The 26,978-nt window shown below is 31.0% G+C and overlaps 14 protein-coding genes across 14 annotated transcripts, besides 3 other annotated features; 4 read left to right on the top strand and 10 right to left on the bottom strand.

The window, feature by feature from the left end:
- Window positions 1-1,119: 1,119 nt before the first annotated feature.
- Window positions 1,120-2,568, top strand: TVAGG3_0393050 (dual specificity protein kinase family; the record flags this gene model as incomplete). The annotated part of the gene is made up of 1 exon (XM_001584163.1): window positions 1,120-2,568. One exon carries the CDS (start codon window positions 1,120-1,122, stop codon window positions 2,566-2,568), a length of 1,449 nt encoding a protein of 482 aa, XP_001584213.1.
- Window positions 2,569-2,983: 415 nt separating this feature from the next.
- Window positions 2,984-3,719, bottom strand: TVAGG3_0393040 (BLOC-2 complex binding; the record flags this gene model as incomplete). Its single annotated transcript, XM_001584164.2, has 1 exon — window positions 3,075-3,719. The coding sequence occupies one exon, from the start codon at window positions 3,717-3,719 to the stop codon at window positions 3,075-3,077; it is 645 nt and encodes a 214-aa protein (XP_001584214.1).
- Window positions 3,720-4,061: 342 nt separating this feature from the next.
- Window positions 4,062-4,829, top strand: TVAGG3_0393030 (uncharacterized protein; the record flags this gene model as incomplete). The annotated part of the gene is made up of 1 exon (XM_001584165.1): window positions 4,062-4,829. The coding sequence occupies one exon, from the start codon at window positions 4,062-4,064 to the stop codon at window positions 4,827-4,829; it is 768 nt and encodes a 255-aa protein (XP_001584215.1).
- Window positions 4,830-5,058: 229 nt separating this feature from the next.
- Window positions 5,059-5,844, bottom strand: TVAGG3_0393020 (uncharacterized protein; the record flags this gene model as incomplete). Its single annotated transcript, XM_001584166.2, has 1 exon — window positions 5,371-5,844. The coding sequence occupies one exon, from the start codon at window positions 5,842-5,844 to the stop codon at window positions 5,371-5,373; it is 474 nt and encodes a 157-aa protein (XP_001584216.1).
- Window positions 5,845-6,447: 603 nt separating this feature from the next.
- On the top strand, window positions 6,448-7,475 carry TVAGG3_0393010 (acetylation-dependent protein binding; the record flags this gene model as incomplete). Its single annotated transcript, XM_001584167.1, has 1 exon — window positions 6,448-7,311. The coding sequence occupies one exon, from the start codon at window positions 6,448-6,450 to the stop codon at window positions 7,309-7,311; it is 864 nt and encodes a 287-aa protein (XP_001584217.1).
- A 72-nt stretch (window positions 7,476-7,547) lies between these two features.
- Window positions 7,548-9,071, bottom strand: TVAGG3_0393000 (xyloglucan biosynthetic process; the record flags this gene model as incomplete). The annotated part of the gene is made up of 1 exon (XM_001584168.1): window positions 7,553-8,965. The coding sequence occupies one exon, from the start codon at window positions 8,963-8,965 to the stop codon at window positions 7,553-7,555; it is 1,413 nt and encodes a 470-aa protein (XP_001584218.1).
- Window positions 9,072-9,309: 238 nt separating this feature from the next.
- Window positions 9,310-9,935, bottom strand: TVAGG3_0392990 (protein heterodimerization protein; the record flags this gene model as incomplete). Its single annotated transcript, XM_001584169.1, has 1 exon — window positions 9,482-9,886. The coding sequence occupies one exon, from the start codon at window positions 9,884-9,886 to the stop codon at window positions 9,482-9,484; it is 405 nt and encodes a 134-aa protein (XP_001584219.1).
- A 1,379-nt stretch (window positions 9,936-11,314) lies between these two features.
- Window positions 11,315-12,335, bottom strand: TVAGG3_0392980 (Clan MK, family M22, sialoglycoprotein endopeptidase-like metallopeptidase; the record flags this gene model as incomplete). The annotated part of the gene is made up of 1 exon (XM_001584170.1): window positions 11,344-12,321. One exon carries the CDS (start codon window positions 12,319-12,321, stop codon window positions 11,344-11,346), a length of 978 nt encoding a protein of 325 aa, XP_001584220.1.
- Window positions 12,336-12,707: 372 nt separating this feature from the next.
- Window positions 12,708-14,759, bottom strand: TVAGG3_0392970 (ankyrin repeat and SOCS box-containing protein 4 family; the record flags this gene model as incomplete). The annotated part of the gene is made up of 1 exon (XM_001584171.1): window positions 12,708-14,759. One exon carries the CDS (start codon window positions 14,757-14,759, stop codon window positions 12,708-12,710), a length of 2,052 nt encoding a protein of 683 aa, XP_001584221.1.
- Window positions 14,760-15,051: 292 nt separating this feature from the next.
- TVAGG3_0392960 (uncharacterized protein) lies at window positions 15,052-16,899 on the bottom strand (the record flags this gene model as incomplete). Its single annotated transcript, XM_001584172.1, has 1 exon — window positions 15,216-16,754. One exon carries the CDS (start codon window positions 16,752-16,754, stop codon window positions 15,216-15,218), a length of 1,539 nt encoding a protein of 512 aa, XP_001584222.1.
- Window positions 16,900-17,502: 603 nt separating this feature from the next.
- Window positions 17,503-18,543: a mobile genetic element.
- Window positions 18,544-19,661: 1,118 nt separating this feature from the next.
- On the top strand, window positions 19,662-20,744 carry TVAGG3_0392940 (tubby c-terminal domain-like family; the record flags this gene model as incomplete). The annotated part of the gene is made up of 1 exon (XM_001584173.1): window positions 19,662-20,744. One exon carries the CDS (start codon window positions 19,662-19,664, stop codon window positions 20,742-20,744), a length of 1,083 nt encoding a protein of 360 aa, XP_001584223.1.
- Window positions 20,745-21,015: 271 nt separating this feature from the next.
- Window positions 21,016-23,967: a mobile genetic element.
- On the bottom strand, window positions 21,516-22,856 carry TVAGG3_0392930 (MULE transposase domain-containing protein; the record flags this gene model as incomplete). Its single annotated transcript, XM_001584174.2, has 1 exon — window positions 21,516-22,856. The coding sequence occupies one exon, from the start codon at window positions 22,854-22,856 to the stop codon at window positions 21,516-21,518; it is 1,341 nt and encodes a 446-aa protein (XP_001584224.2).
- A 173-nt stretch (window positions 23,968-24,140) lies between the features above and the next one.
- On the bottom strand, window positions 24,141-24,545 carry TVAGG3_0392910 (nucleoplasmin core domain domain-containing protein; the record flags this gene model as incomplete). Its single annotated transcript, XM_001584175.1, has 1 exon — window positions 24,141-24,545. One exon carries the CDS (start codon window positions 24,543-24,545, stop codon window positions 24,141-24,143), a length of 405 nt encoding a protein of 134 aa, XP_001584225.1.
- Window positions 24,546-25,198: 653 nt separating this feature from the next.
- TVAGG3_0392900 (uncharacterized protein) lies at window positions 25,199-26,176 on the bottom strand (the record flags this gene model as incomplete). Its single annotated transcript, XM_001584176.1, has 1 exon — window positions 25,199-26,176. One exon carries the CDS (start codon window positions 26,174-26,176, stop codon window positions 25,199-25,201), a length of 978 nt encoding a protein of 325 aa, XP_001584226.1.
- Window positions 26,177-26,743: 567 nt separating this feature from the next.
- Window positions 26,744-26,770: a mobile genetic element.
- Between the last annotated feature and the right edge of the window lie 208 nt (window positions 26,771-26,978).

The following is a 26,978-nucleotide window of genomic DNA, read 5'->3' as shown; positions in this document are numbered from 1 at the left end:
TATGTCAATGTCGTTGATAACAATGGATCTTCCCAAGAGATCAATTTCCAACTTCATTTTTATTATATCGATCAATTATATTAAGATTACATCATGTTATTATGTCAAAAATCGAATAAGAGGAATAGGTCGTCTGATCTATACAAATTATTAGGATGTTTTCATGCATTATTGTTGTATCCTTGAGAATCACGTTAATATAATTTTTCATACAAAAACAGAAACTGTATACTTAGAAGATTCAACAACATATTGCAATAAATCATATGGATTAGGAAATCCGCCAGTATTAATCAATACTGACATTTCATTTGAAAATACTTGTTCTCATTTCACAAGGTCACCTCAATCTAATGATGAAAGATGGTTAGTTTTATGTAAATGATTTAAATCTCCTTGTTTCTCAAGACGACGATAAATATTCGATATTGATTCTTTGACGAAATTTGAAATAAAGAAAAAAATGCTATTATTTTTTCTATCAATAGTGTGAAGTGTCAGATTAGAAAAGTTAATAAAGCAATTGTTATTGTATTCATGAGTTATTGTGGTATTCATGAGAATGATATTCAATACATTTTCAAAGCAAAGGAATGCAAAATATCTTTTTAAAATACAAAATACAAACCAATGAATTAATTCACTATGCCATTAGTTGCCAGTGAATGCAATTATTACGCATGCAGTTAATTTGATCTATTAATGCATGTGCAGATTCACTTAAAATAAAGTTTCACTTGTAAATCAATTGTTACAACTAGCTAGCAAGAGTGTTAGAATATAGATAATCGCAATAATTCCATTGAATAATAATATTCATAATATAATTTTCCTATTAATGAACATATTTATATTTTAGATTATATGCAAAGTGTGAATAAATATTGATATCGAAATATCATTAAACCAATACAGGAAGATCCATTTGTTTCAATAATGATTTAATTTGAATCAATTGAAGCCTTATATCCTTTGTATTAAATGGTGATATATATATATATATATATATATTTAAATGGTTGTCTAAAACTCAGATAAAAAATTCCGAGTAATACGTTGCAAAGAAATTTTTTTGTATAAGTTTGAATTTCTATTTTTGAAGATTTTGCTTTTATTGATATGCTTGAATTTGAAATACAATATAAAAATAAGCCTCAATACTTACCAGTAGAGCCTCCCCAACAAGATAAACGCGTCAGACCGCCAGTTCCAAAGCTAACTTTTGAAAGTTTAAAAAATAATGGAGATGGTACATTAAATTCAGCTCGTGTATATGGACCTAAAGCACCACAAAGTACTAATCCAAGATTTTCGCATGCTCCAAGAACTGCAAGAAAACCCGCCATTTCTCCAATCATCCCTAATGCACCAATCACACCAGAAGAGGCAAAAGCAAGTTATTCTTCAATGCTGACAACGTACGAATTATCCGAAATTCATAATTTTCCGGAAATTTATTATCTAGGAATACCTTCTAAAAAAATACGGGTAAAGCCAACACCTGGCTCAAATAATTACGGATTCGATGATTCAAATCATCATTATAAAGCAATTGTTGGAGATCATTTAGCTTATCGCTTTGAAATTCGTGCAGTTTTTGGTAAAGGCGCATTTGGACAGGTTCTCAGATGTTTTGATCATAAAACGAAGCAGCAAGTAGCAATAAAGCTTGTTATCAATACTGAACAAATGCATAAGCAAGGAAAGATCGAAGTTGCTATCATTCAGCGTTTAAACGATCTCGATCCAGATAGGACAAGTGATATAGTACGCACATTCGATGCTTTTATTTGGAGACAACACATTGCTGTTTCGTTTGAAATTCTCGGAATGAATTTATACGAGTACAGTAGATCGATTCGTTTCCAACCTATGACATTGCATCAAATACATGCAATTGCTAAACACATCCTCACGGGTTTAGCTTTTTGCCATAAAAATAAAATTGTTCATTGCGATATGAAACCAGAAAACGTTCTTTTGACTCAAAACTCAACAATGAACTGCCGAATCATCGATTTCGGATCATCATGCTTTATCGGACATCAAAAATACGAATATATTCAGAGCAGGTTTTATCGTGCTCCTGAAGTCATTTTAGGCATCAAATACGGGCCACCAATGGACATTTGGTCATTCGCTTGTATTATCATAGAGATGATGATAGGAAGGCCAATTTTCCCAGGTGAAAACGAGCACGAGCAATTAGAGATGATCATGGAAATTCTTGGAGTTCCTCCTCTTTCGATCATCAACCAAGCGAAAAGAAAGAATGAATTCTTTTCACATGACGGCAAACCATTATTGAGAAACAGAAGAAAGAAACTTAGAATGCCAGGCCAATCAAATTTGAGAGCGGCGACTAAGTTCCATGACCCAGTTTTCATTGATTTCTTGCAAAAATGTTTAGAATGGGATCACGATAAAAGAATTACTGCTGAACAGGCGTTGAATCATCAATGGTTCTCTGTCGTTAAAACAGTCAAGCCAGGATCAAGGTCTAACTCTGCTAGACCAAAATCAGGAAAATCACTTCCTGGAATTAATTCAAGAAATAGATTTTATTAATTTATTTGTTTGTTTTGTTCTTTTGTTTGATTTTAAACTAGTTGTTTTTGTTATGATTTTTAACTACAAAGAAAGCTACTCTTCTTCAATTGTTTCTCTAAATTCCAACATATTTTTTGAGACTTAGTTGATAAATGCAACCGGTAACAGTTTTATGCAAGAACTAGAATAACTAAAGCATAGAAATGTTGTTATTTCAGTAAACCCCAAATTGCTCAAATATGAGAATACAGTTTCAAATATAAGCAACTCAACAAGTGGATTTGTTTAATGATATGCTGCTATTTATGCGTAAAGATGAAAGAGAGTCTTCGATAATCATTAAACGGAAATCAGCAAAATAATCAAATGCTTCAAACGTAATGACACGAAAATCATAAAAGGTGATAGATTTGTCTTTAAAATTAATAATTAATTTAACTTAATTTAGAATATCTTTTAGTATTGAAAATAGAAAAAAAAATATTAAATTATTTCAATTATAGAAATAATTTGAAGTAGTAAAGTTAGCAGCAACCGCCTCCCTCCTTTTTCTCTTTAGAGGAATTAAGATCGACACCATGTCCTTCTGAGAATGGTTCGATATTATTTTCGATGATATATTTGACGAGAGCTCTTGGAGCTTCTTCAAGATTGTGTCCTGTTCTTGCAGATGTTTCAAAGAATCCAATAAATCCATGTTCGTCGCAGAAAGCCTTCATTTCTTCTTCTGTCTTACCCCATTTACCATCTTCGGCAAGATCTATCTTGTTTCCTAAAAGTAAACATGGAATTGGTTTATCTTGAGAAGTAAATACTTTAGAATCGATATCCTTCTTCCATTGGATAGCAAGTTCAAGAGTCTGATGTCTCATAACATCAAAAACGAGAAGGGCACCAACAGCTTCTTGATAATAAACATGAGTCATTGAACCAAACCTTTCCTGACCTGCAATGTCCCATAATTGAAGACTAACGTTCGTTTTATCATCCCACTTGATATCTTTACTAGCAAAATCTACGCCAATTGTTGTTTTATAGTATTCTGAGAAAACGCCATCGACATATTTACGAAGCAATGAAGTCTTTCCAGTACCCATTTCACCAACAACAAGTATCTTGAAGATCTTGCGCATGGATTCAGGATTCTCGGTTTCATTCACATCAACCATTTTTTCTTAGTAATTGTCAAAACCCCCAAATTCAATCCAAACTTACATTTCGATTTATACATTGTTTGTAAGTCAAGAAAAGTTGATTTTGAAAATTTCTTAGATCAAGCGATCAATTGCAAAATTTTATTTTATCGAACGGATGATTTTAGCATTTCAACTGAATGAATAAACAAAATTTCTTGTATATGAGCATATTTGGTGTTCAATATTAAAAAATGTGTTAAATAAATATTAAATTTATTATTTCTTATACGAATATCCCATATTTTCTGTTTGATTTTAAATTTCAAACTAATTTTTTAGTATGATGCCTTATATATGTCAAATCTAAAATTCACAATGCAAAATTCAATTCCAATTGATAAGCTAAAAGAAACTATTTTGGCAATACACAATCTCGATATAGCTACAAAGCAAGCTATGAACATAGAAGAACAATTCAATAAGCAACCAACAACAACTTCTGCAACAGACTGTGATAATTTTTATAAAAAGATCGATGAATCTTTTCAACAATCAATTGAGCATATTATAGAATCAATATCATCTGTTGGTTCTGCAATAGCACAGAAAAAGAGCAATTTATCAGCAGAAGAGAGACTTCCTCAGAAATTTGAAGTAGATGCATTACTATTTTCATTCTATTTCGGAAAGCCAAAGTATGTAGGTTCACCAATTCCCACACATTGTGGCTGTTTTGCCTATAAAATCAAAAAATTATTTCCAAATATGTTCATTTGCTTCAAAAACAATACTAATTTCATGCTCATGATTATACACAATGTCAACGAAACTTCAATTGATGCTTACGATCCTTATGATCCAAATCCAACTCCACAACTTGTTACTTTAACTAGCGAACAATGGACACCATTGCCTGTTATAATACCTATGAAGCCATCAAAGCGATGGGAATTCACAAGAACTGAAAAAGTGCTTGCTTTGCCTCATATTGAACATTCACATATATTTTATCCAGCCACAGTAATCTATACACCTGCAGATGCACAAAGTGAAACTAGAGGATACACTTTAGATATAGAAGGATACGGACAACAAGTTATTCCCGAACAATACGTTATAAAAATACCTCCGAGCTGGCTTTGAACAATGAAATTGATTTAATTACATTTTACCCAACAATTTTTTTGATCAAAAAAATAATATTTTTATTTGGGCTTCAATTCTCATTACGAGTCACAATTTATCAATAGCAATTATGATTGAAGCACTCTCAAACAATTCCCATCAATTTATTCATGAAAATTGAATTTTTCAATTTTTCAAAGGGAAATTGATAGTTTTATCGATTCAGATAGTCATAATTCTCTTATTTGTTTCGTTTTATTTGCATATCCAGTTGATTTTCTTCAAATTTAATTTCAAAAAATTCCAAAATGAAATTAACATTCAAATAAATATACTCAATGCAATAAATGATTTCATAGCAAGCTTCCTTATATCGATTCGTTCCAAAATTGTTAAAATTTTTAAATTTGTATCGATATCAATCGAAAAAGAGTAAAAAACAGTCAAAACGAGTAAGTATTTCCATTACACTATTAAAATCAATTAAAGGTACTATATTTAAGCTTTGTTTAAAGAACTTTAATAAAATAATCTAAAAAAATTGAATTTACAAGTGACATTAACGCTTACGTGTAGCTCTGCATGCTCCACAGAATATAGCCCATCCGAAAACGAAGAGGAATAATGCAATGAACAATGTAAAACCTCCTAATGCTGCAGATAATCTATAAACAGGGGCATTATGAGTATACATGATCATAAAAGGTTCTTCCTTTGTTGAAGGAACAGTCATCTTGAAAACAAATGGTTTGTCAGTGCCTGGTTCAAGAGTAATTGTTGAATAAATTGGATCTTTTTCATTTCCACGTGTTGTGACCGTGTTTTTGATATCAGTGAAGTTGGAAGCATCGTATTCACGCATCTTTAGTCCCAAATTGATTGTCAAGTTTTTTGGCAAAATAATGACAATTGATGCTTTTTTGTTTCCTTGAACCCAATACTCTGCTGATGGATTTGCATATCCCCAATGATAGGCATCACTTAATGGGAGACCTGGGATTGATAATGTTGTTCTTAAGAATAAAGAAAGCATTATTTTTTGAATTTTTTTTTTATTTTTATTCTCAAAAAAATTATAGGTTATATGATGATTTTCTGATGTTTTCGGGATGTTTCCTTATAATACTTAATGTTCCTCATTTGAAATTTAAGGCATTGTTGAAAATTTGATTTGACATTTTGGAATGATTGTATTTTGAAAAGCAAACATGACCAATCGCTTATTTAGTCTATACGTATAATGAAATCCAAAGCATGTTAAATTATTTCTGATATTAGATTGAGATTTGAAGATCGAGGTAAGCATATAGTTAATCAAATGAAAAATGATCAAAGCTAAGACTAATCTACTTGGATTTCGATGTTCATTATCCAAAACAATACGTAATAAAAATTTCGATTTTATTAGATATAAAATTTTTAGACTTGGAAAGCCTGTTATAGATAATGTTTTCTAGTCCGGCCAAACAAGCTGATCTTTTACATTTCAAAATTCGAAATAGTCTTAATATCAGCCTTGTTTTTGGATAATTAGATAGAGTTAATGCTGAAAATTATAATTTCGCAATCCAAATTGAAATCCAATTTTCATCATAAAAAAAACTTTTTTTTGATTGTTTTCTAATTTTTTTTCAAGATGCTGACAATGACAGATTACCATAGGCGGCGCTGCCTGGAAGCGCTGGAAAAGATCGAAGGATATAAAATTTCATCGTTCTTTTCTCGTCCCGTCGATCCAGTTAGAGATAACTGCTCAAATTATTTTCAAATTATCGATCATCCGATGGATTTAAGTACAGTTCGCAAGAAATTACTTAACGATGAGTATAGCACACCAGAAGACTTCAAGCGAGACGTAAATTTAATTTGGGAAAATTTATTTAAATATAACGGAAAAGATCAATTAATCTCGAATCTGGCTAAACAACTCAAAAAAGTATTCGCTGAATGCACGCAATACCTTACAGGCAATGAAATTATAGATTGGTGCATGGAAACCGACGCAATCAAACAATCAATCGGAGTTTTCGAAGTTATTCAACCACAAGAGCCTAAATCATATTCCCTCAGACAAAGAAAATCAGATTCCGTATATACGGAGGAAACAATCCTTCCTCCTCCTAAACAATCTCGTTCAAGATCGAAACCACCAATTGAGCGTCAAAATTCACAGCCACCAGCGAGACATACTCATGTTGAGCCTGCTCCAGAAGAGGCTGCTGAAGAAGCTGTTGAACCTCCACCACCTCCAAGCTTACCTCCAAGAGCTGCTTCTGAATCTATTCATATGTCACAATTTACTGATGAAGAGAAGAAGAAGATTGCAGATGAAGTGTCAAATATTCAAAGCGATGAGGTTATTGATAAAATTTTCGCTTTAATTAAAGAAATCCAGCCTGAAGTCGTTCAAAACGAGTCGATTGATACAGATATTACAAATCTCCGTGAGGAAACATTATTCGGAATCAAGAAGATTCTTGAAGAAAATTCAGAAATTTAATTCCATAGATATATATTAAATTCTTTCAAAAATGTACATAAACACCACCGCTTGTTATAAAAATAAGGAATTCTTCTTATTATCTTTTAAATAATTTTGAGATATCAAATTATTTTATAATTCATTATAAGGTTACAAGAATATTATTAATTTGATGTCATTTTGATTAGAATATTGGTATTTATTGAAAGCGAATTTGAATATTATTTTTGAAATCAAAATAATTAAATAACAATTTACTCTATACAAGGAAATACTTGCAATAGTATCTAAGAGCTTCTTCATTTCGCTCATTTACATGAACTCTTCTATTTAATTGCCAATCATTTACATCCCAGTTATGGAAAAGTGCCGAAACCACTGTGGCCTGTGAATTTGAAGCCTGGAAAACATGGTCGGCCTCTTTTTCAACGAACCAAGCTCTCTTTCCCATTCTCATTGCGCAAACGTAAGAGAAAGTTGATCTATAGGATAACAGGCACTCATCGCACATCTCAAGCATCGCGATATCGTTCAAAGCCGAGTCATGGTCGTAATCTGCAATTCGAATTGTGTCAACAGTTATCATATGCTTTCCGAAATGCTTCCTAAACTCTTGTTCCATCTTAGATGAGTCACTTGCGAATGCAAAAATTGTAGGTTTCTCTTCAAGTTTCCGCTTTAAAAACGGAATTACAACTTCTAGCGTTCTAGTGATATTATGGGAGTAGAATTGGCCGGCGTGTTGGAATCTAAGGTGTACTCCGAATATTCTATAGCCAGCTGGAACTTTTTCGAACGTTTTCTTCGCTTTTTCAATAGATTTCTGCGGAAGTCTCATAAGGAAATTACAAACAAAGTATGCTGCATGCATACCAAAGTTCTTACGTGAAAATTCAGACAGTTGGTTATGAGTATATGCCATTGTTGCATATAATAAATAATCTACGTATAAAATCTTCTTCTTATTCTCAACATTGTAATCGTATAAGTACCATAAATCAAATGTCTGTATATTAGAGCGTATTCTGTCTCCTTCTCTCTTAAAATATTCATCTACTTCATCTTTTCTCATAAGAACATCTGGATGGAACTCGAACGCTTGTCCAAATACCATCTTGTTACCTTGAGGATAGGATGATTCCATAATGTATGATCGATTTAACATTAATGCGATAATAAACGTAGTTGTATCAGTTGAGAATCTATTTCCGACACCATCGTAAAGATGCTGCATAATAAAGTGATTTCTGTCTTCGAATTTTGTACTTTCTATATACTTGGCCCATGAATTTAAACATCTCCATGCTAAAACGACTTGTGTGCATGTAACTTCACTACGAGGATCATCGCATTTGACGTATGATCTCGACCATGTAGGGATATGAAGTCCAGCTATCGCTTCTTCTAACTCATTTTCTGTATAATTAATATCTTGAGGTGGAGGGGGCAAATGACGTGGTGTTTCTTCGAAGTCAAGGGATTTTGGAGTTGATACTTCTATTTTCTTTGTGTAACTAGAATTCAATAAGATTGGCTTAGTAATAATGTTTCGTTTTTTGAAAATGTTGAGAGAAAAGTTGTGAAACAGAAGTGCTATATTGCAAATAACCAATGTGCATATTATGAAATTCAGCAGAATAGTAATAAGAGAATTACTCTGCTTCAAATTCATTCATACAAAAAATAAATAAAAAATATCCTAAACGAGAACAAAAGATAGTTAGATGTCATCCAAAGCTTAGAACAAAAAAAATCTAACTTCCCAAAGTAATATCATGTTAGATTAACTTGGTTGTATGTTTTGGATGAGTTCTTTTGAGACCATAATAGTAAATCTCAGTGGAATTCAAATACTTTGTTATCTTCTAGCCTTCATATTATTATTATTTTAATTATGTCTATGGCAAATTCATTTTTTATTATAACTTAACACTTAATATCTCAGCTGATATGTCTCCATATCTGGTTATTAAGAAAAAGTATTTTTAAATATAATCAAAAAAAAATATTTACACTAACATAATTGTCTCGACAAAGTATGAACATCAGTAATGAGACTAGTAAGGAGTAATTGAAGACAAGACATTAAGCCGAAAAATTGAACTTATTTAAAATATCAAATCTGTTATTTTTCGAATAAAACAGGAAAGCAGGAAATAAATATTAACTAGTATATGTAAATTGATTTTCAGCGATCTCCGCGGAGTCTTTGAGCTAATTGAAGATCTCTGTTCATAAGAGTGATTCGTCTTGCATGAATTGCACAAACTTGGCCATCTTCTAGCAATTTAATCAAAAAAGCTTCACTTGCTTCTTGAAGAGCTTCCATTGCACCAGTTGTATATCGAAACTCGCCAATTGAAACACTTTGAGTGATTTCTTTAACTAAACGGCAAAAAGGAAGCTTTCTTATCAGCAAATTTGTTGTTTTTTGATAAAAATGTATCTCTCTCAGCCAAGAATTTCTTTTCCTTCTTTGTTTCTTCTGAGATTCGCTTTTATCTGAGCTATTGTCCGGTGGACGAGCTGCACCACTAGAAAGAGGAATCCTCCGTTTCTTTCCGCGATGAATAGGCCGAGGTTCCTCCTCCATTTCAAAAATTACAAAAGCCGCCAAAATTATTTTCGCTTGAATCACATACCAAATATCATGGTTTTATATGTTATTTAATTTTTATCATATAAAATATGGCCATTGCCTTCATATTTTTTGAGATGAAACGTAAAATAAAGAATTCCATGCATAAAACTCATGATTAATTGATCTTAAGCATGTTGACGCCATCATCTCCATTTTCAAATTCACAATTAGATGTCTAAAAAAATGTGGCACTATGGAGAGGATGGGTATTCTTGATATGGTATTTTGGATGCACTTTATCTTATATTTTACTTTTAAATCGTTTACTAGTCATGAACAAAAAGAAAAATTTAACATGATTATGAACATAAACATTATTTTCTTCTTCGTTTTCGTCATTATTTGGAGCGTTATGACGATACTTATATTTTGGTGATTCTGCGAAATCTAATTTCAAAAGAGGGCAATCGTTTTCAAATGAAATATCTGTGTTCTTAAATATTGGTGAAATTTGATATCCATATGATGTAGTGTTATCTGTTGTTGAATTTTCAAATGTTATTGTACATGAATCTGCATAAAAAATGTAAGGAATTTCATTCTCACGAATACAACAATAACTCATGAAAACATTAGAATATCTAGAAAAAATCAGATAACCATTATTTGGATGTGAACTTTTATTTCTTATATAATTACATGAAGTAACTTTAAAAATTGGTGGAAATGATGATCTTGAAGGACATGAGTGAAAATTTAATTTAGCGGATGTTTGATTGTTTTCAATGACATTGACACAAGTTATATATGAATTAGAGTTAATTCTATCTACACAATAACCTCCAGTATCTCCTGTGACTCTATTTTGTGTAATATTGCATTCATTCATGATTATAAAGCCATCACACATGTGAGTTGTAACTGTGCAGTCTTGTTCTGAACTGCCGCAGTTGTAAACTAAAGTTTCATTAGCATGATTTTTGTAATTTGATTTTGATGAAACGTCTGTGTAAAATGAAGGTCCATCATTTGAATTTGTTGAATTAATGAATGAATTTTATGTTTGAACGAATTGGCCAAATCCAGAAAAGAAGAGAGAACCTCCTTCTTGTGATCCGGAGGAACATGATTCGAATTTATTTGTTTCTGCATATGTGTTAACATCATCATTCGTTGTTTCAATTCGAACAGCACCATTTGGACTTAATTCAAGAAAAAAACAACTTGAAACAAAGTAATTTAAGTTGTTTGATCTTGAAAATTCAGTGTGATTGTTAGTATACGATTCAGAATAGTTGAATCCTGGGAATATTTCATCCCAGGATATTCTGCCAGATTTTAGCCGGCCAAATTTGTTGTATCGTTATTCGATTCAAGGAATATTAACAATATGCAATCAAACATTATCATTACATTAATCTCGCCTTTGTAAAAAAAACATTTAATTTTCAAAAAAAGATAAAAATTATTTAATCCCAATCAACAACAACTTCATCTGTTCTATATCTTTGTATAATATTTGCCTTTGATGGTTCTATTGGTGTTTTCATCAAAGAAGCAGTATAAGCGATCATTGCTCCGTTATCAATACAATATCTTTCATCCATTGCACAAACAGTGGCACCTCTAGCGGCGCACATATCACCAATCATCTTTTGAAGTCTTTCGTTGCAAGCCACGCCACCTACAATGAGAACTTCAGAACTTTCGCAATGAGCAAGGCATCTTTCAGTAATTTCTGTAAGCATTGCGAAAACTGTTTCTTGTACACTATAGCAAAGGTCTTCTACAGGATATTTGCCTACTTTTTCTTCAATATCTGTTAAAATTCCTGAGAATGAAACATCCATTCCTTTAACTACGTATGGAAGTTGAATATAGTTCGTACTCTTTCTCGCTTGAAGTTCTACATTAAGTCCTGGCGCTGGATCGTTCGGAAGATTTACCAATCTTGCAAATCTATCTATGCAATTTCCTGCGGCAATATCTAATGTTTCGCCAAAGATGTTATACCTGTTGCCACTTCTAGCAATGATTTGTGTATTTCCTCCACTGACGTACAAAATAACTGGATGTTTTGCATGAGTAACTACTCTACCCATTTCGATGTGAGCAACACAGTGGTTAACAGGTATAAGTGGTAATTTCCAGAGTTGAGCTAATGTTCTAGCGACAATTGCGCCAACTTCTAATGGGGAACCCATTCCAGGGCCCATTGTATATGCAATTGTTGTAATATCTTTCTTACTGACCTTGGCAACTTCAAATGCCTGCTTTATTAAAGGAATGGCCCATTTTCTATGATGATCAGCTGTTTCTGATGGACGAAAACCTTCTCCAGGCTGTCCAAAGAAAGTATGACGTACATTTGCCAATATTGTGCCATCAGGTTTGACAATGCCGATACCAATTTTATTGGCACTGCTCTCTATTCCAAGAATCAGCATAATTTTTGTTATCGTCCAATTTTCATTCAAAAAAATAATCCAATTCTGATAATTATGAAAGTTTTGTTCTTGTCTCCATGAAGGAGTATTGTTGCAATATGATTTAGATTGAATAATACAGGAGAATAACTGGCAATTCAACTAATTGTACTATACAAGATAGTTGCCATTTGGAGTAATAAAATAAGCTCTACCAATCAGTTCTTTCATTTCCAGTATGACGAGCAGAATGGATGTGATCAGTAAGCCTAGGAAAAAAGAATAGGAATGTTACTTTTCGTGAATGTTCCTTTATTTTGATTTTGATAAGCCTTTATTTTGTCCTTCCAATGGTTTAAGTCTCAAATGAAAAAGCATAATTATTATTTATATTTTATGTTTTTAGTTTATGAATCATATTCAGAAAACGAATCAGATGAATCAGATTCAATTTCATAGCGAATTGCTCCATGATATTGAAGAAATTGAATGAAAGATGTAAGCGCATATTCTTCTGCAACATTAAGAGCAGTCATTCCTTTATTATTGGTAGCATTGATATCAATTCCATGTGCTATAAGGAAATTTAACATTTCGGGACAGTTATTTAATACAGCCAAATGAAGAGCTGTCCTTCCCTTATGATCTTTTGAGTTGATATCTGCTCCATTTGATATTAAGAGATCTGCCAATTCAGGAAAATTATTAATTGCTGCAAGATGAAGTGCTGTTCTTTCTTTTCCATCAATAGAATTAATATTGATCAAGTTGGAGATAAGAATTGCTGCTAATTGTTGGAAACCTTGCTCTGCTGCAATGTGAAGTGCTGTTTTTCCTTTATAATCAGGTCTATTGATGCCATCTGTATGCTCAATTACATATTCAAGCATAGAATCATTTCCACTAATAACAGCATAGTGGAGAGCATTTCTTCCATCAATATCTTTCTCATATAAGCTAGAGCCATACTTCAGAAGCAATTCAACAAATGCAATATTACCTTTCAACACTGCAAGATGAATTGCACTTTGTTCTTGAAACACTGTGCGACAATCAATATCTGCACCATATTTCAGGAGAATCTCAGCATCTTTTATTGAGCCATTATTAGCTGCTTTCATAAGAGGGGTTTCTTCATCACGATTAACTGCATTGATGTCTATTCCTTGTGATACAAGATATTCTGTAATATATGGGAATTTAAAAGTGACTGCAAGATGAAGTGCTGTATTTTCAAAATAATTGTCTTTTGCATTGAGATCTGCTCCATGAGATACAATCATTTCTACGATTTCTTTTCTATTGAATGTAACTGCACAATGAAGAGGACTACGGCCTTTCTGATCTTTTGCATTAATATCTGATCCTTGCGAAATTAAATATTCAACTAATTCTTTATTTGATGATTCTATTGCATAGAAAAGAGCAATTCTTCCTAAAGAATCCTTTAAATGAATATCTGCGCCGCGTGAAATTAAAAATTCGATAAATTCTTTATCATCTTTGAATTTTAATGCATAATGAAGAGCAGTTTTATCATCTTTTTCATCTTTCGAATTGATATCGACGCCATGAGAAAGAAAATACTCGAATAATGATTTGATTTGGAATGCTGAACAGTGTGGGAAACATTTGTTGAGATCATTATATTCATTAACATATACAAAAAATGCTTGAATATTATTGTTTTGACGGCAATCTTCTGGATCAATCTTGAGGTTGTACTTATTCATTAAAAATGTAATGAAATCGAGGTTGTGAGAAATTATTGCATATTTCATGCATTTTTGATCAGGCGTTACATATTTCAAGCATTCATTCATTATCTCTGGATTTCCACTTAAAAATGAATAATGAAGGCATAAATTTGTGATTTCTAACGTAAATTTTGTCATTAATATTTTAAAACAATTCACAGCACCATGATAACAACATAATTCAAGTAATGAATTGGTTTTTACTGGATATAATGAATTTTCTAGCTTTTGATTTTCATCAAATTGTTCTCTTTCAGTGAAAACAACAAATGAATCTTTGTCATCATCCATAATTGCTTTGTAAATTGTGTTTTCTTCATGAATATCTAATGACTCTTTTGATTTGAAGCTTTCATGAATTCTTATGCCATATTCTTTGCAATAAAGATATAAATTAAGACGGTTAAGCACGCTTATTGGATTAATTTTGTAATCATCGAAAATCTTTTTTAGAATCTTAAAATATGAACGTATGTAACGATTGTTATATTTGTAAACTTCGCAAATTATATTGATTAGCTTATGTGGTGAAAGTATTTTTGAATCAATCAAGTTTGCTTTAATCAAATTGTAAATTTCATCAATGCGATCATCATCAAGTGAATGGAGTTTATATAATGATGTTGTACACTCTACATAATCTTGGCATAACTCCATCATTTGATTGTAGAAATCTATATCAACTGGAATTTGTTGATTCATGAAAAATAAACAATGATTATTTTTGATTCAAATATATTCAAAAATTTTCATCAGACCTATTCAATTATTATTGAAACTTTTCGAGGCAATATATTTGAATCAATAATTGCCATCGAAACTGAATTCAGATTAAAGGAAATACATTGATCTATATATTTAGACAAAAAGAAGATACATACACGATGATCTTATTGAAAAATATTATTATTTTAATGAATTGAATCATATTCATAATCTGACTAATATGAGTAACCATGACAAAGAAAGATTTAAAAAGAGTAATAAGTATTTTAGAAATTTTTTTATGATTTTATTTATGATGAGAAATTAATGAGCGAGATCATGCCAACAAATATATTCATATAAGATATTCGAATGATCAATTGATCATCAGGAACATTCCTTAACAAATTACAAATGAACAAAATAAGATATTAAATAAAAATTATTATTTTCTTAATTTGTTTCATTCGCTTCTGTTGTTTGATCTTGTTGAGGTGCAGCCGCATCATTATCCTGTTGCTGTGGAGCAACTTCTTCATTTGGCTGTTGAGGGGGAACTTCCTCTTTTTCTTGAGGGGGAGCAACTTCATTATGAGGTTCCTCTTGTTGAGGGGGAGCAACCTCTGCATTTTGTTGGGAGGAAACTTCCTCTTTATTTGGTTGTTCTTGTTGAGGTGCAGGAGCTTCGTTATTTGGTTGCTGTTCTTTAGTTTCGGTTGTTTGTTCTTGCTGGGTGTCTTTTGCATCCGTAGAAGGTTGTTGGTTTGATGGAGGTCTGTAAACAGCGAATTTCGAGTCATTTTGGTTCTTCTTCTTATTCTGGTTCTTGTTCTTCTTTGCCTTGTTCTGTTGTGGGTGGTTTTGGTTCTGATTCTGTGGATTTTGTTGGATTTGGTTCTGTCTAAGTGGAGCGTACTTGTTTTCGTTGGTTTGTGATGGAGCTGATGCTTGAGTAGGTTCTTGTGGTGCATAATATGGAGCGAATTTGTTGTCTTGTTTTTGAGATTTTTGTGGTTTTTGCTGTTGGTTGTTAGGAGCCTTGTTTTGTGGCTTTTGGACATCCCTTGGTGACTTCTGGCCCTTTGACTTGTTCTTTGGTGGTGGTCTTTCGCCATGATCCCTCAAAATTTTCTCCATTTGCTCTGTTCTCTCTTTAATGGCCTTGACGTAGTTCTCATTTGTTGCTGCTTCATCGTTTATCTTGTCAATGCTCTCAGCGGCCTTCTGAACTTCGACTTTCAGATTTTCGAGTTTATTCTGAGTAGAACTGACGAGAACATTAGCATTCTTGAGCTCTTTCTCTGATTCAATACGGTTGGACTTGAGAGAAGCAAGCAATTTCTTCGTTGCTTCGAAGATTTGATCGGCAACGTTTTCTTTGTTGAAGAATTCGCTGTCCATGAGGGTGTAAAAGACGATTGATGGGATTTGGTTGAAATCAAGCTTCTCAAAGAACTCTGAAATGTTAGCTCCGTGTACTTTAAGAATTTCTTTAACAGCTATAGCGAGTTTGATGTCATCTACCTTCCATTCGACTCTGTTTTCGAATACATGGGCAAGAACGCTTCTTAGTAAGACAATTGGCATCTTAATGAAGGCTTCAGATGCGTAAACATTATTAAAGTCCTTTGCGCAGAAAAGCTCGAGCTCTGCGGTTGGTACACCTTTTTCATAGTTGTCTATGAGAATTGTAGCCGAGTTTTGGACGGAATGGAGCGTTAAGAATTTGTTAACCTCATTAACAAGAGATTGGACACCCCATTCTGTTCCAAGCCTAAGAAGATCTTCGACATTGTGTTCATCAATAGTATAATCGAGATTCTGAACGGCCATCAAAAATGTTCTGAAAACATCGAGAGGATAGTCATTTGTAATAACCATACTAGGGATAGTAGTATCATAGATCTGACTAAAGATCGTTGAAGACATGCAAAAAGCCTCAGGATTGATTATGAAAGGAGTTCCATTGTATGAAAGCTCAAACTCATTCATTTTTGCTATCGTTCGGATTTTACAAATATGATTTCGTATTCCTAATATTCAATATATGTGCTAGCTATGTAATGTATAGATGATATACTCAATAAATAATATAGAATTACTCAGTTTATCATCGAAATATGCAATATGAACGAGGCGCCACGACGCAAAGGACTTTAATAATGTTTACGCATCTGAAGCTTTCATTAAGATAGTTACGTCGTGACGCTTCGTGACGCCAATTTTTGCTCCAACCAATTTGAGAGTTTTGTTTTCTAAGAGAAAGTGATTGTTAATATACAAAATTTGTATTCTTATATGGAAGAAGTGATTTGAATGATTTAAGGCGAAAATCAAATTATCGATAAATCTGATAATTGATTGTTGACTATCTGAATGTTGGTTTCGGGCCATTAATACATGGGTATGAATGTTTGACAGCATACATTGAGAGAAGAAATAGCGAAAATGTATTTTAAAATTTGAAACACAGATATAACAAATAAGGAAGAATACGAACAATACTATATGAGTTGATGCAACTATGACAAGATGAGGAAATGAAAGGTCAAGAGAAATAGAATTTTATGATAAGAGTGCATTTTGAAGTGTTTTAAGTGTCACATTAAGTTTTAAAGCAGGTGTTTTGTGTTGATGAAGATGAAAACTATAAATTAAGAAAATGAAAAAAAATTGAGATGTACTTTTGGTGAATTATTGCCTGTATTCTATCAGAGATTAGAGTGTGAGGCATCATTAAGGGTGCACACGAGAGGATCATGTAAACTTCAGAATTTAGAACCTTATTTTTAGGCATTATCTTGGCTACCTATTTAGGCTCGAAAAGCAAAAAATATCAAAAAATACAACTTGACTCCATTATGACCCTTTCATGGAGGTAGTTTTTATCCGCTAGTATTTTCCCTTTGAATCTCTTTACAATTCGAAATCAAATTCAAAACTCAGTAGAAGAAAGGAAGAATCGACTTACTACGGTTGTAATACGAATAAATACATATATTTAATTATTTTTATTTACATAATAATTGTTTGAAGCTCATATTCCAACAAATTTTTAAATAAAAACATTAAAATGTTGCAAATGTTCATATATTTTAATAGGGTTTTGGCACTTTATTGAGGAATTACTACATACATAGTCGAACTGAACTTGATATTTTGAAATTTAAATTATTTATCAAAATTAAAATTTAACTTGAAATTTATAATTATTTAGTCATATTTTGCATAATTCTAAGTAGATTTTGTAAAAAATCAAGAAAGAAAAATTTTAACGTGATTTATTTTTTCTTTTTTATAATAATACATATTATTATATAATTAACATATTCATAATGTTTCACCCTTTCAAAAATATAATCCTCCTCCTCTCAAATAAACGTACATACGGGTGGCCTCTTTTTTCAAAAAATTAAAATTTGAAATTTTGGGCTCAAATATTAGAGATTTTTTCAACCTTCAACGATATATGTTGTCTATATCAGACCTCCTTTAATTTTGATACTTAACATTGTTCCTAAATCTTAGCCGTTAAGGCTGTTCTGAAAATATTTTTTTTTCGAAAAAATTCAAAAAAAATTTTTAAAATTCAAAAATCCCTTAATTTCTGAGGATTTTGGAAAAAAGTTTTTACATGAACATGTGTATATTATATGAAGTATATTGATAAGGTAAAAATTAAATTTTATTGCATATTCATCGAGAAAATAAACTAACGAATCCCTCAAAATTGAGAGGGTAATCCTCCTCCTCTCAAATAAACGTACATACGGGTGCACCCTTAAATAATGTTGAGACTTTTTGAAATTCAAACCTTTTACATTTCGTATATTATGTTTTCAAATTGTGAGAACCGAAGAATTTAATCGCAAAAGTATATCTCCTTCATTATATGATGCTGGTAAGCGAATTCCGGATAATCAATGTATCTTTCAAATAAAATCTAGAAAAGTTTGGCAAATTTGGCGTAACAAAGAATTTATATGAATTTATAAATAATAAGAATAAATTATTTATATGAAAAATTAATTGAGAGAATATTCAAAAGACTTTTTCAATTAATTGTTTCTGAAAAGCATTCAAAATTATTAAACAATAGATGTAATGAAAAATTATTATAATCGTAAATTGTATATTATTTTGGGATATATCATGTTTTAATTCAAATTTTTCAAATTTTGGGAAAAGAATGAGATAGTAAATATCTAGTTGTATTTCGATAAAATGTTTTATAGTTTTGAGAATAACGTTAAACTTTTGATTTTTGGATTTTAATCGTTTGTTATTCCTATAATTATATATTTGTTGTTAAATTTAATTGTTGTGAATTAATAAAATCGATGTCTAATCAATTGATTTTTAGTTGAATAATGATAGTCAATACCTGATTATAAACAATACCAATGGCTCGATATAAAATCGATATAATTTGAATTCTTCACAAATTTTGAAAGGTTAATGTAGTACTGTATTAACATAAACTTGTATCATTACTTTTCAAAAATATACTTGTTAAAATGATCAAGATAATTCAATACTTTCACAACTTCACAAATTTTGTAAAACGGGTTCTTGATCAAAAACATTTAAAATGTTATTTATTACCGTTTCTGATATTAGACTCTATTGAATTGCAAAAATTTTGCCTGAAACTCTTATTAATTATTAATAAATGATATTCCTCCTTTATTTTTCTGAAAATGAATTTTTGATATCAAAATTGCAGACTTTTCAAAAAATTGTTTTTGAATTCCCATTCAAAATCTTTCAAATTTTCACCTACAAGCTTCCAATCTTCAAAATTGAATAAATGTTTTATTAGATTATCATCTAAGCTTTTGAGTTCTTCAATAATCTCTCCATTTTTCAAATAGATTCAAATATATTCAATTTTCATCAATGGATTTTGAAGATAGCAGTGATTCCTCTGAATGGATATTTATTAATACGCAATGCCAAAACAACGACAAGCATTTAAAGCATGCAGATGGGATTAAAATACAAAAATCCAACGAGGTCGTAATCTTAAAGGAACATTTTAGATTAGTACCAACTGAAGATTCACCATTTAAGCCACAAAATAGCGAGCAGCCAACAAGCCAAGCAGCACCTCGAATGTACGAAAGTAGCTCGCCCATCCGAAAAGTCAATAAAAAACGCCAATCGTGTTTTCAATTGGATTATTCTTATGATCCTCGCGACGATCTTGCAAATTCAACTTTAAATTACCAATGTATGTCTATTGATGTGCAAGCTCAAGCAACTGGGAAGCCAAATTCAACTACAGCCATAGAAATTCCAAATCGATCACATGAAGAAGAGTTAAAATTTGATCCTGTTATTAATTTCCAAGAAATTGCTGGTAAAGAAAGGGAAGTTTATATGTCACCACATCATCTCGCAGAAATTATGCCTCCATCTGATATAACTTATTCAGTTCATAGAATACAATCATTTGGTAAAAAGTTAGCCTTCCAACTCATGAAGAAAAATGAAATCGTTTATGAGGCTTTCTTCAAATCTTCCAATTTCTACCTTAGAGCTAAGAATTATTTAGAAAATTCCGATACAAGTTACGATGCTATTCTCAAAATTGGTGGATTCATGATAAAAACGGCAAAAATTTACATTGATAATGACGATTATGAATCGAATGTCATGGCCGAGGTTAAAATAGTACCGGGTGGAAGGAAAACAGCACGAAGATTAGAATTTTCTTTCACTAGAAACACACCTGAAAATTACGTTACTCAATTAGTTTCAAGGAAGCCAACATTTAACGAGGAAAATAATGAATGGCAGCTTGACTTTTTCGGTAGAACAGTAGTAAAATCTATAAAGAATGCAATTCTAGACGGTGACGGTCTTAGAAGAGCGATATCTATTAGGAAGACCTCGAAGGATGACTTGGAAATTGATTTATTGAATGAATTAGATCCTATGTATATCATATCGTTAGGTACTATTTCTTTTGTATGTTAAATAAATTTAGGCGTTTATGTTCTTTTAATGTTTAATCATCCTAACTTGTTTTTAAATGTTTGCATTTCTAGTCCAGAAAAATATGAAAGAATCTGTATCAATAATTACGGTTCTCATAAATCTTCTGCCATCTAAGAAAGATTTAGATTGTAATTATCATTCTCCTAAGTATTAAGCTCAAACACCAAAATGAAAGAATGGTATTGATATCATGTCCAATTTTAAAACCTGACTGTTTATTGTCCAAAATTGTTCTGGATGTAAATCATCAGGCAAACCCCAATTTTAGCTAAAAGTGACAGGGAAAAAAACGTTTAGTATTAAAAAAAAGACCGATGAGAGCTTCGTTCGAAATATAGAGGGAACTGAGAATGCGCAACCATTCTCAGGGAATATTGGATGCTATTCCCGTTCCCTCTGTATGGAAAATTGAGGTTTTCAAAGGGAGTTAAAATAATATCAAATTTATACTAATTTACTTCAAAATACAAAAGTATTTGACAGCTAAAATTAGTTACTTTAGCAAGCCTATCAATACCCTTTTACGATTATTGCTACTTTTTCGAAATAAAAGTAAAAACAAATTTATACTAATTTACTTCAAAATACAAAAGTATTTGACAGCTAAAATTAGTTACTTTAGCAAGCCTATCAATACCCTTTTACGATTATTGCTACTTTTTCGAAATAAAATAAATTTATTATCAAAAACCTTTTTTTCTTAGTAAAAATAAAAATGTTATTTTATATCAAGTTTTTATTCATAAATTTTTATAATGTTGTATAAATTTGAAGGTGGAAATCTGTAATAATTTTATCTTGAAAAGACTTGGCATTCTCAACAATGAATTGAGGGGTATTGCATCCAAATTCTGTAATTTGCGTGAGAATACTAAGCTTGATTTCCATTGGGATACTTAATTTCGAAAAATACTGGGTCATTCGTTTTTGAACCTTTGCTGCCTTGACAACTTTATCAAGTAGGTCATCTAAACCCAATTGAAGCGTATTTAAGTTTGCTGATGAGTTAACTATTAACGATTTAATTTTATCAGTGAGCATTATACATTTTTCTGTATCCAGTCTGATTGTAGACTTTTTTGGCTTTTTTTCAGATGGCAACGGATTTGGAATTTTGTCTCTGAGCCTTATATCTTGAGAAATTCTGTAATAAAATGAAGGAACGATAAAATCGATTAATTTCATCACAAATCGATCAAATCTCATGAAAATTGTTCCGCCAAAGTAGTAATATTTAATTTTTTTGTTAATCGATTCTGAAATGTTATTTGTGAGAGCTAAATTTTCATCTCTTTCAGCGGCTGTCCATCTTTCTTGGTTTGATATCCATTGATTTTGTATGTATTTTGAAAATTCTGGGAATTTTTCGGCTATTTCCAGAATTTTTTTGAACGTTGGTTCAATCCATTCTTTCTTGCCATTTCTGCCGTATGCAAGATAGTTCATTTTTGTATCTAATATCAATTTGTCTGAACTCTCAAATGCATAATCTTTCAAATTTTTTCTGAACGCCCTCATTACATGAACTGCACACCAATGAAGGATAACTTCTGGAAAAGAGTTGATAATCGCATTTTCGATTTCTTGTGCACAATCTGACATAAAATATTTTGGTTTTACTTTTGCCCAGTTAAAAAATGCCTTGAGACAGAATGCAATATTTTCTGAAGTGTTTGGATAAACGACAAATTGAAAAATTGGGAATGCATGTGTATTTGGAAATTTGGCTGATATCATGTAAAACAACATTTTAAATTCAAGTAATGAATGGGTTGCATCAATAAAATGCTCTTTCACAATTTTGATTATGTCCAGAAATTTGAAAGAAGCATAATAAAAGATTAATTTCTTTGGTTTGTTGTAATTATCGACATCGAAATAAATTAAATCTTTTGGTGACTCTTGTTCTTTGATACCCTTAAATAATTGAGTTGACTTGAATTGATTATCATCGTACTTTTGAATACCTTTGATCTTTTTATTTCCTTTTTCCTGAATTGTTTTCATTTGATCTGAAGATGCATTCAAAAAAGATGGCCTGTTAAGTGGATCATCCAGATCAAGTTTTTTGTCGCATTCAATTTGAGCCATTTTCGGATCACCCCCCTGTTTTATAAAATTAATAAGTACCCGACGATAGCATTGTGATAATGTGTGGTATTTCTTTGTCTCATCTTTGATTTGATTGTGATTATGTGTTCCATTATATTCTGTTAGGATATATTCTTCATCATCCTTTAGAAATGAGATACATGCTTCACATTTATCTGCACTGCACCTGAATTTTAATTTTGTTCCCCCTAAATTTGGATTTTTTTTAATTGATATGGACAACCTGCATGGCATTCGTTATCAATGACAGCTTTCATAGCATCTATATAAGATAGCCTTTCTTTAAGTTCGCATGGTGCATCGATATGCATCAAAAAAATGAAATGAAATTTCAATATCAAAAAAAGCACAAAATTTGAAAAAATTCACAAATCTCGGTTTCTGAAAGAAAATGGCCTCTTAAACTTTGTGCATATATTCATCTATAAGACACATTGTATCCATATATTATTTAGCCAACACAACTTATCTGGTATCGAGAAAATTCAAAAAAAGCACAAAATTTGAAAATTGCTCGGTTCTACATTCAAAATAAATTTCATTAATTTTTACGTACATATTAAGGTACTTATCTTCTACATATATAATCTTCATTAGATATATACATGATAAATAAAATTCATAAAACATTAAAAATCAAAAAATTAGATGAACCTTGGCAATTAAACTTTATTAAATAATAGCTGTTTATAAATTATATTATATTATCATTTAATATTATTTTGATAATGAAGATTTTATTTTGCAATAATATAAACGAAATTTTTTACCTTATGAACTTTTGATGGAAATATGCAAATTTAAAATAATAAAGAAAGCCGCGAGCGAAGCGATCGGCTTAGTTCGAAGATTTTGATTCAAATCTTTGCTGATCTGTAATTCGCGGAAGCCGCGAGCGAATCGAGCGGCTTAGGTCTAAGATTTTGATTCAAATCTTTGCTTATATTCCTTAAATTCTTTATGAAACTCGCAACAGTTCCATAAAAAATTTTAAATTCTAAACTGTCGAAATTACCGATCGGTAATCATACCCTTCACGGGTGTGTCACTTTTTACATGCGTGTCACTTTTAGTTAAATTACCCCTACTCGAATTCAATGAAAATTTTGGATTCATCCAAAATTTTTCCTCTGAATCAGAATATATCTTAGCCTTGATATCTTGAAATTGAACGTAATGTATGAATCTACTTCAATATCTGTTTTTATTCAATGTTATAAGATATTATTTAATAAAACATAATATATTTTAAAAATATTCAGCTTAATGTATTTCAGACGGATTTGGAAGAGGAACTTCAGGTGCGTCACCTGTTTCTACTGCATTTTCTTCTTCGGCAATTTCATCATTAAGATTTATGTAAAATCCGACTAAATGAATGGTACCCTTTCCTCGAACCGATATCGTACATGGAAACTCAACAGTAAATTTAAATTCTAAAACACAATGTTCTTTCTTTTCTGGAATAAGCGTAGCAATAATAATAGGATCCTCTGGAATTGGTGTTTCATGCTTTGTAACTACAATTCGTGTTGGTTCATTTTTATTTTCTTCTGAATATTCTGAGAGGCATGCATTTGAAATCATTAATATTTTATCCTCGGGCACTTGAATTTGGCAGGGTTTATCAGGAGAGATAATTGCACTCCAAAATTTCGAAGAACTCATTTTCCAATAAAAAAATTTTAAAAAAAGCTGGGTCTGCTGAATTATTTTAGGGGATATTATGCCTTCAAGGATTTCCTTGTAATTCATCAAATCACTGATTTAGTTTGAACATGAATTGGAATGTCATGTATAGTCTCGATGGGAAAATTCAAACAATTGTTTTATACAATTATTGACTTCATAATTTACTTCAATTGAAGTGTTTTAAGCCAAAACTGAGTGTAAATAAAACGTTAGTTCATGCATAGAGTGATATCGTAAAAGTTTTGTATAATAAGTTATATCGAATTATAAAAAAAGAGGGAATCTATTTTTATGAGGAGTTTTGATACCTCGAGTTTTTGTTGTATCTCATTACTTATTCCTTTCTTAATATCTTATTGATTTTATATGAATGCATAAAGAAGAGGAGTATTACCATTTCAGTCCTTTTAGTTGATTATAATATGTTAATCTTCCATAATAGTACTCAAAAAAGGGAGATGACTAAGGAAAATGATTTACGTTTATTTGAATGAAAAAATTAAAACAAAATATATCAATTATTATACCTTTCAATTTAACAAAAAGGTGATAGATCTTGAAGAAATGGAGTACATATTAGTGGATGGTTAAAATCAATTTGTTGCCAACCTTTAAAAAATATTGTTTATTTAAAATCTACGATTTCGCATACGATGAGTATCCACCTGAATCTTATATGTTGGATTTATGATTTTTGTATAATTATATGTTTGATTCGTGATTATTAAATTTGGAGAAAAATCGGAATAGTTTAACGAAACAGTCATTGAATCAACAGAATTAATGCTTGAAACAGAGCCATAATCTGTAGTACTGTCGATATAAGAGTTATAAATTTTTATTTTTGCATTTGTGCTTGCATAGAATAGCTTTCCGTTTCCTTTATCCGAGATAAAACTATTATTGTAAACATATAGTTCTGTATATATTGCATAAATTGTTCCACAACGTGTACTAACTTGATAATTTCTGAAAACATTACAATATTTCATTGAGTAATCATTACCATTTAACACAGCAAAGGCAGAATATTTATTTGCATTGTTTTCTTCAATTGTTGAATATGTTATATTATCGAAACTTTGAGTATCTATATAAAATCCATCTGTATAGAAACAATTTTTGCTAAAATTAATATAAGAAAACTTTACATTTCCATTTTTGTTATAAAAGATATAGTTTACACTGTCTTGACCACACTCGGCAATACTACTTTCTTCTGTGTAACTTAATGTTGTTGTTTGATCTGGAAAAATATAAGCAACACCTGCGGATACACTTGAATAGCAATTGTATGCCTCAAATCTCCTTTGGGCAATATTTGAAGCAGTGCTTTCAATGTAAACTAGAGATCCACTATTTTCACTCCAGATATTATTAAAAACGCAGTCTACATGAAGTATTTTTGCATCATTAGATGTTGATTTGATGCATGTCTCTTGTAATCCTTTGAAAAGGCATTGATAGATAAGCATATTCTGGATGCTACTTGAAATTGATGGATTTTGCTGATTATGGGTTGTAGAATAGTCCGTATCGTTATAATAATTGTTCCATATATTGCTTAGTTCTTGTTTCAACGCAAGAATTCTTAAGAAAGTTATCATTCTTTTTTGAAAGTAAAAAAAATTAATTTTTTCAATGGATCTCAACCTTTCCTTAAAAACTATTTCAAACTAAGAAAAAGATGTAGAACTTAAACGAATGCCGATTGCCAATATCTTAAAAAAGTTTCAATTTGAAAAATTTGAGAAAAACCGAAAATTCACATATCTTTCTAATCAATCTTCCTTCTTGATGAAACAAATTGTCATTATCTTTACTAAACTGTAACGTAGTGATCAAAATTACTAAATTAATTGAAAAAAAGAAAATTTCTATATCAAGATATGTAAAAACATAGTTGATTGTCATTTGCGAGTTGATACAAAGCTATTTTGAATATTTGAAATGTAATGAAGCTAATCAAATAAGCAAATGAACTAATTTATATTTTTTACATAATTTGGAATCATTGCCCCATTTCAGAGCAATTCTTGATAAAAATAAGGATAGATTTTGTCATGCAATTTCAATCATAAAAATCTTCTCAGTCTAGTGATGAGGGAAGTGTGCTTTATATCATCCAATCTAAGAAGCTTTAAATTACGATTCAAAACTTGCAAATTAGTAGATTAATTGTGCACTTACCACTTTCTGACCATAAGGATTTATTTACAATAAATCTCCACACTTGTATTCCTCATTTTAAGAGGTTGCCAGAAAGGAATAAGTGCACCCTTAAAAACCATTTCATATATAATATAAAAATCTAATGTATCCCAACCTCATACCATTGAAAAGATTTGAATTAAATAAGGCCGCAATATGTCTTTCATCTAAGTTAAAATAAATATTTCCTAGGGGATT

The sequence above is a fragment of the Trichomonas vaginalis genome, chromosome V, assembly GCF_026262505.1.
Source record: "Trichomonas vaginalis G3 chromosome V, whole genome shotgun sequence".
Taxonomy (NCBI): Eukaryota; Parabasalia; order Trichomonadida; family Trichomonadidae; genus Trichomonas; species Trichomonas vaginalis.
Note: the sequence above shows the minus strand (reverse complement) of the source record. Positions and strands in the feature narration are given on the sequence as shown.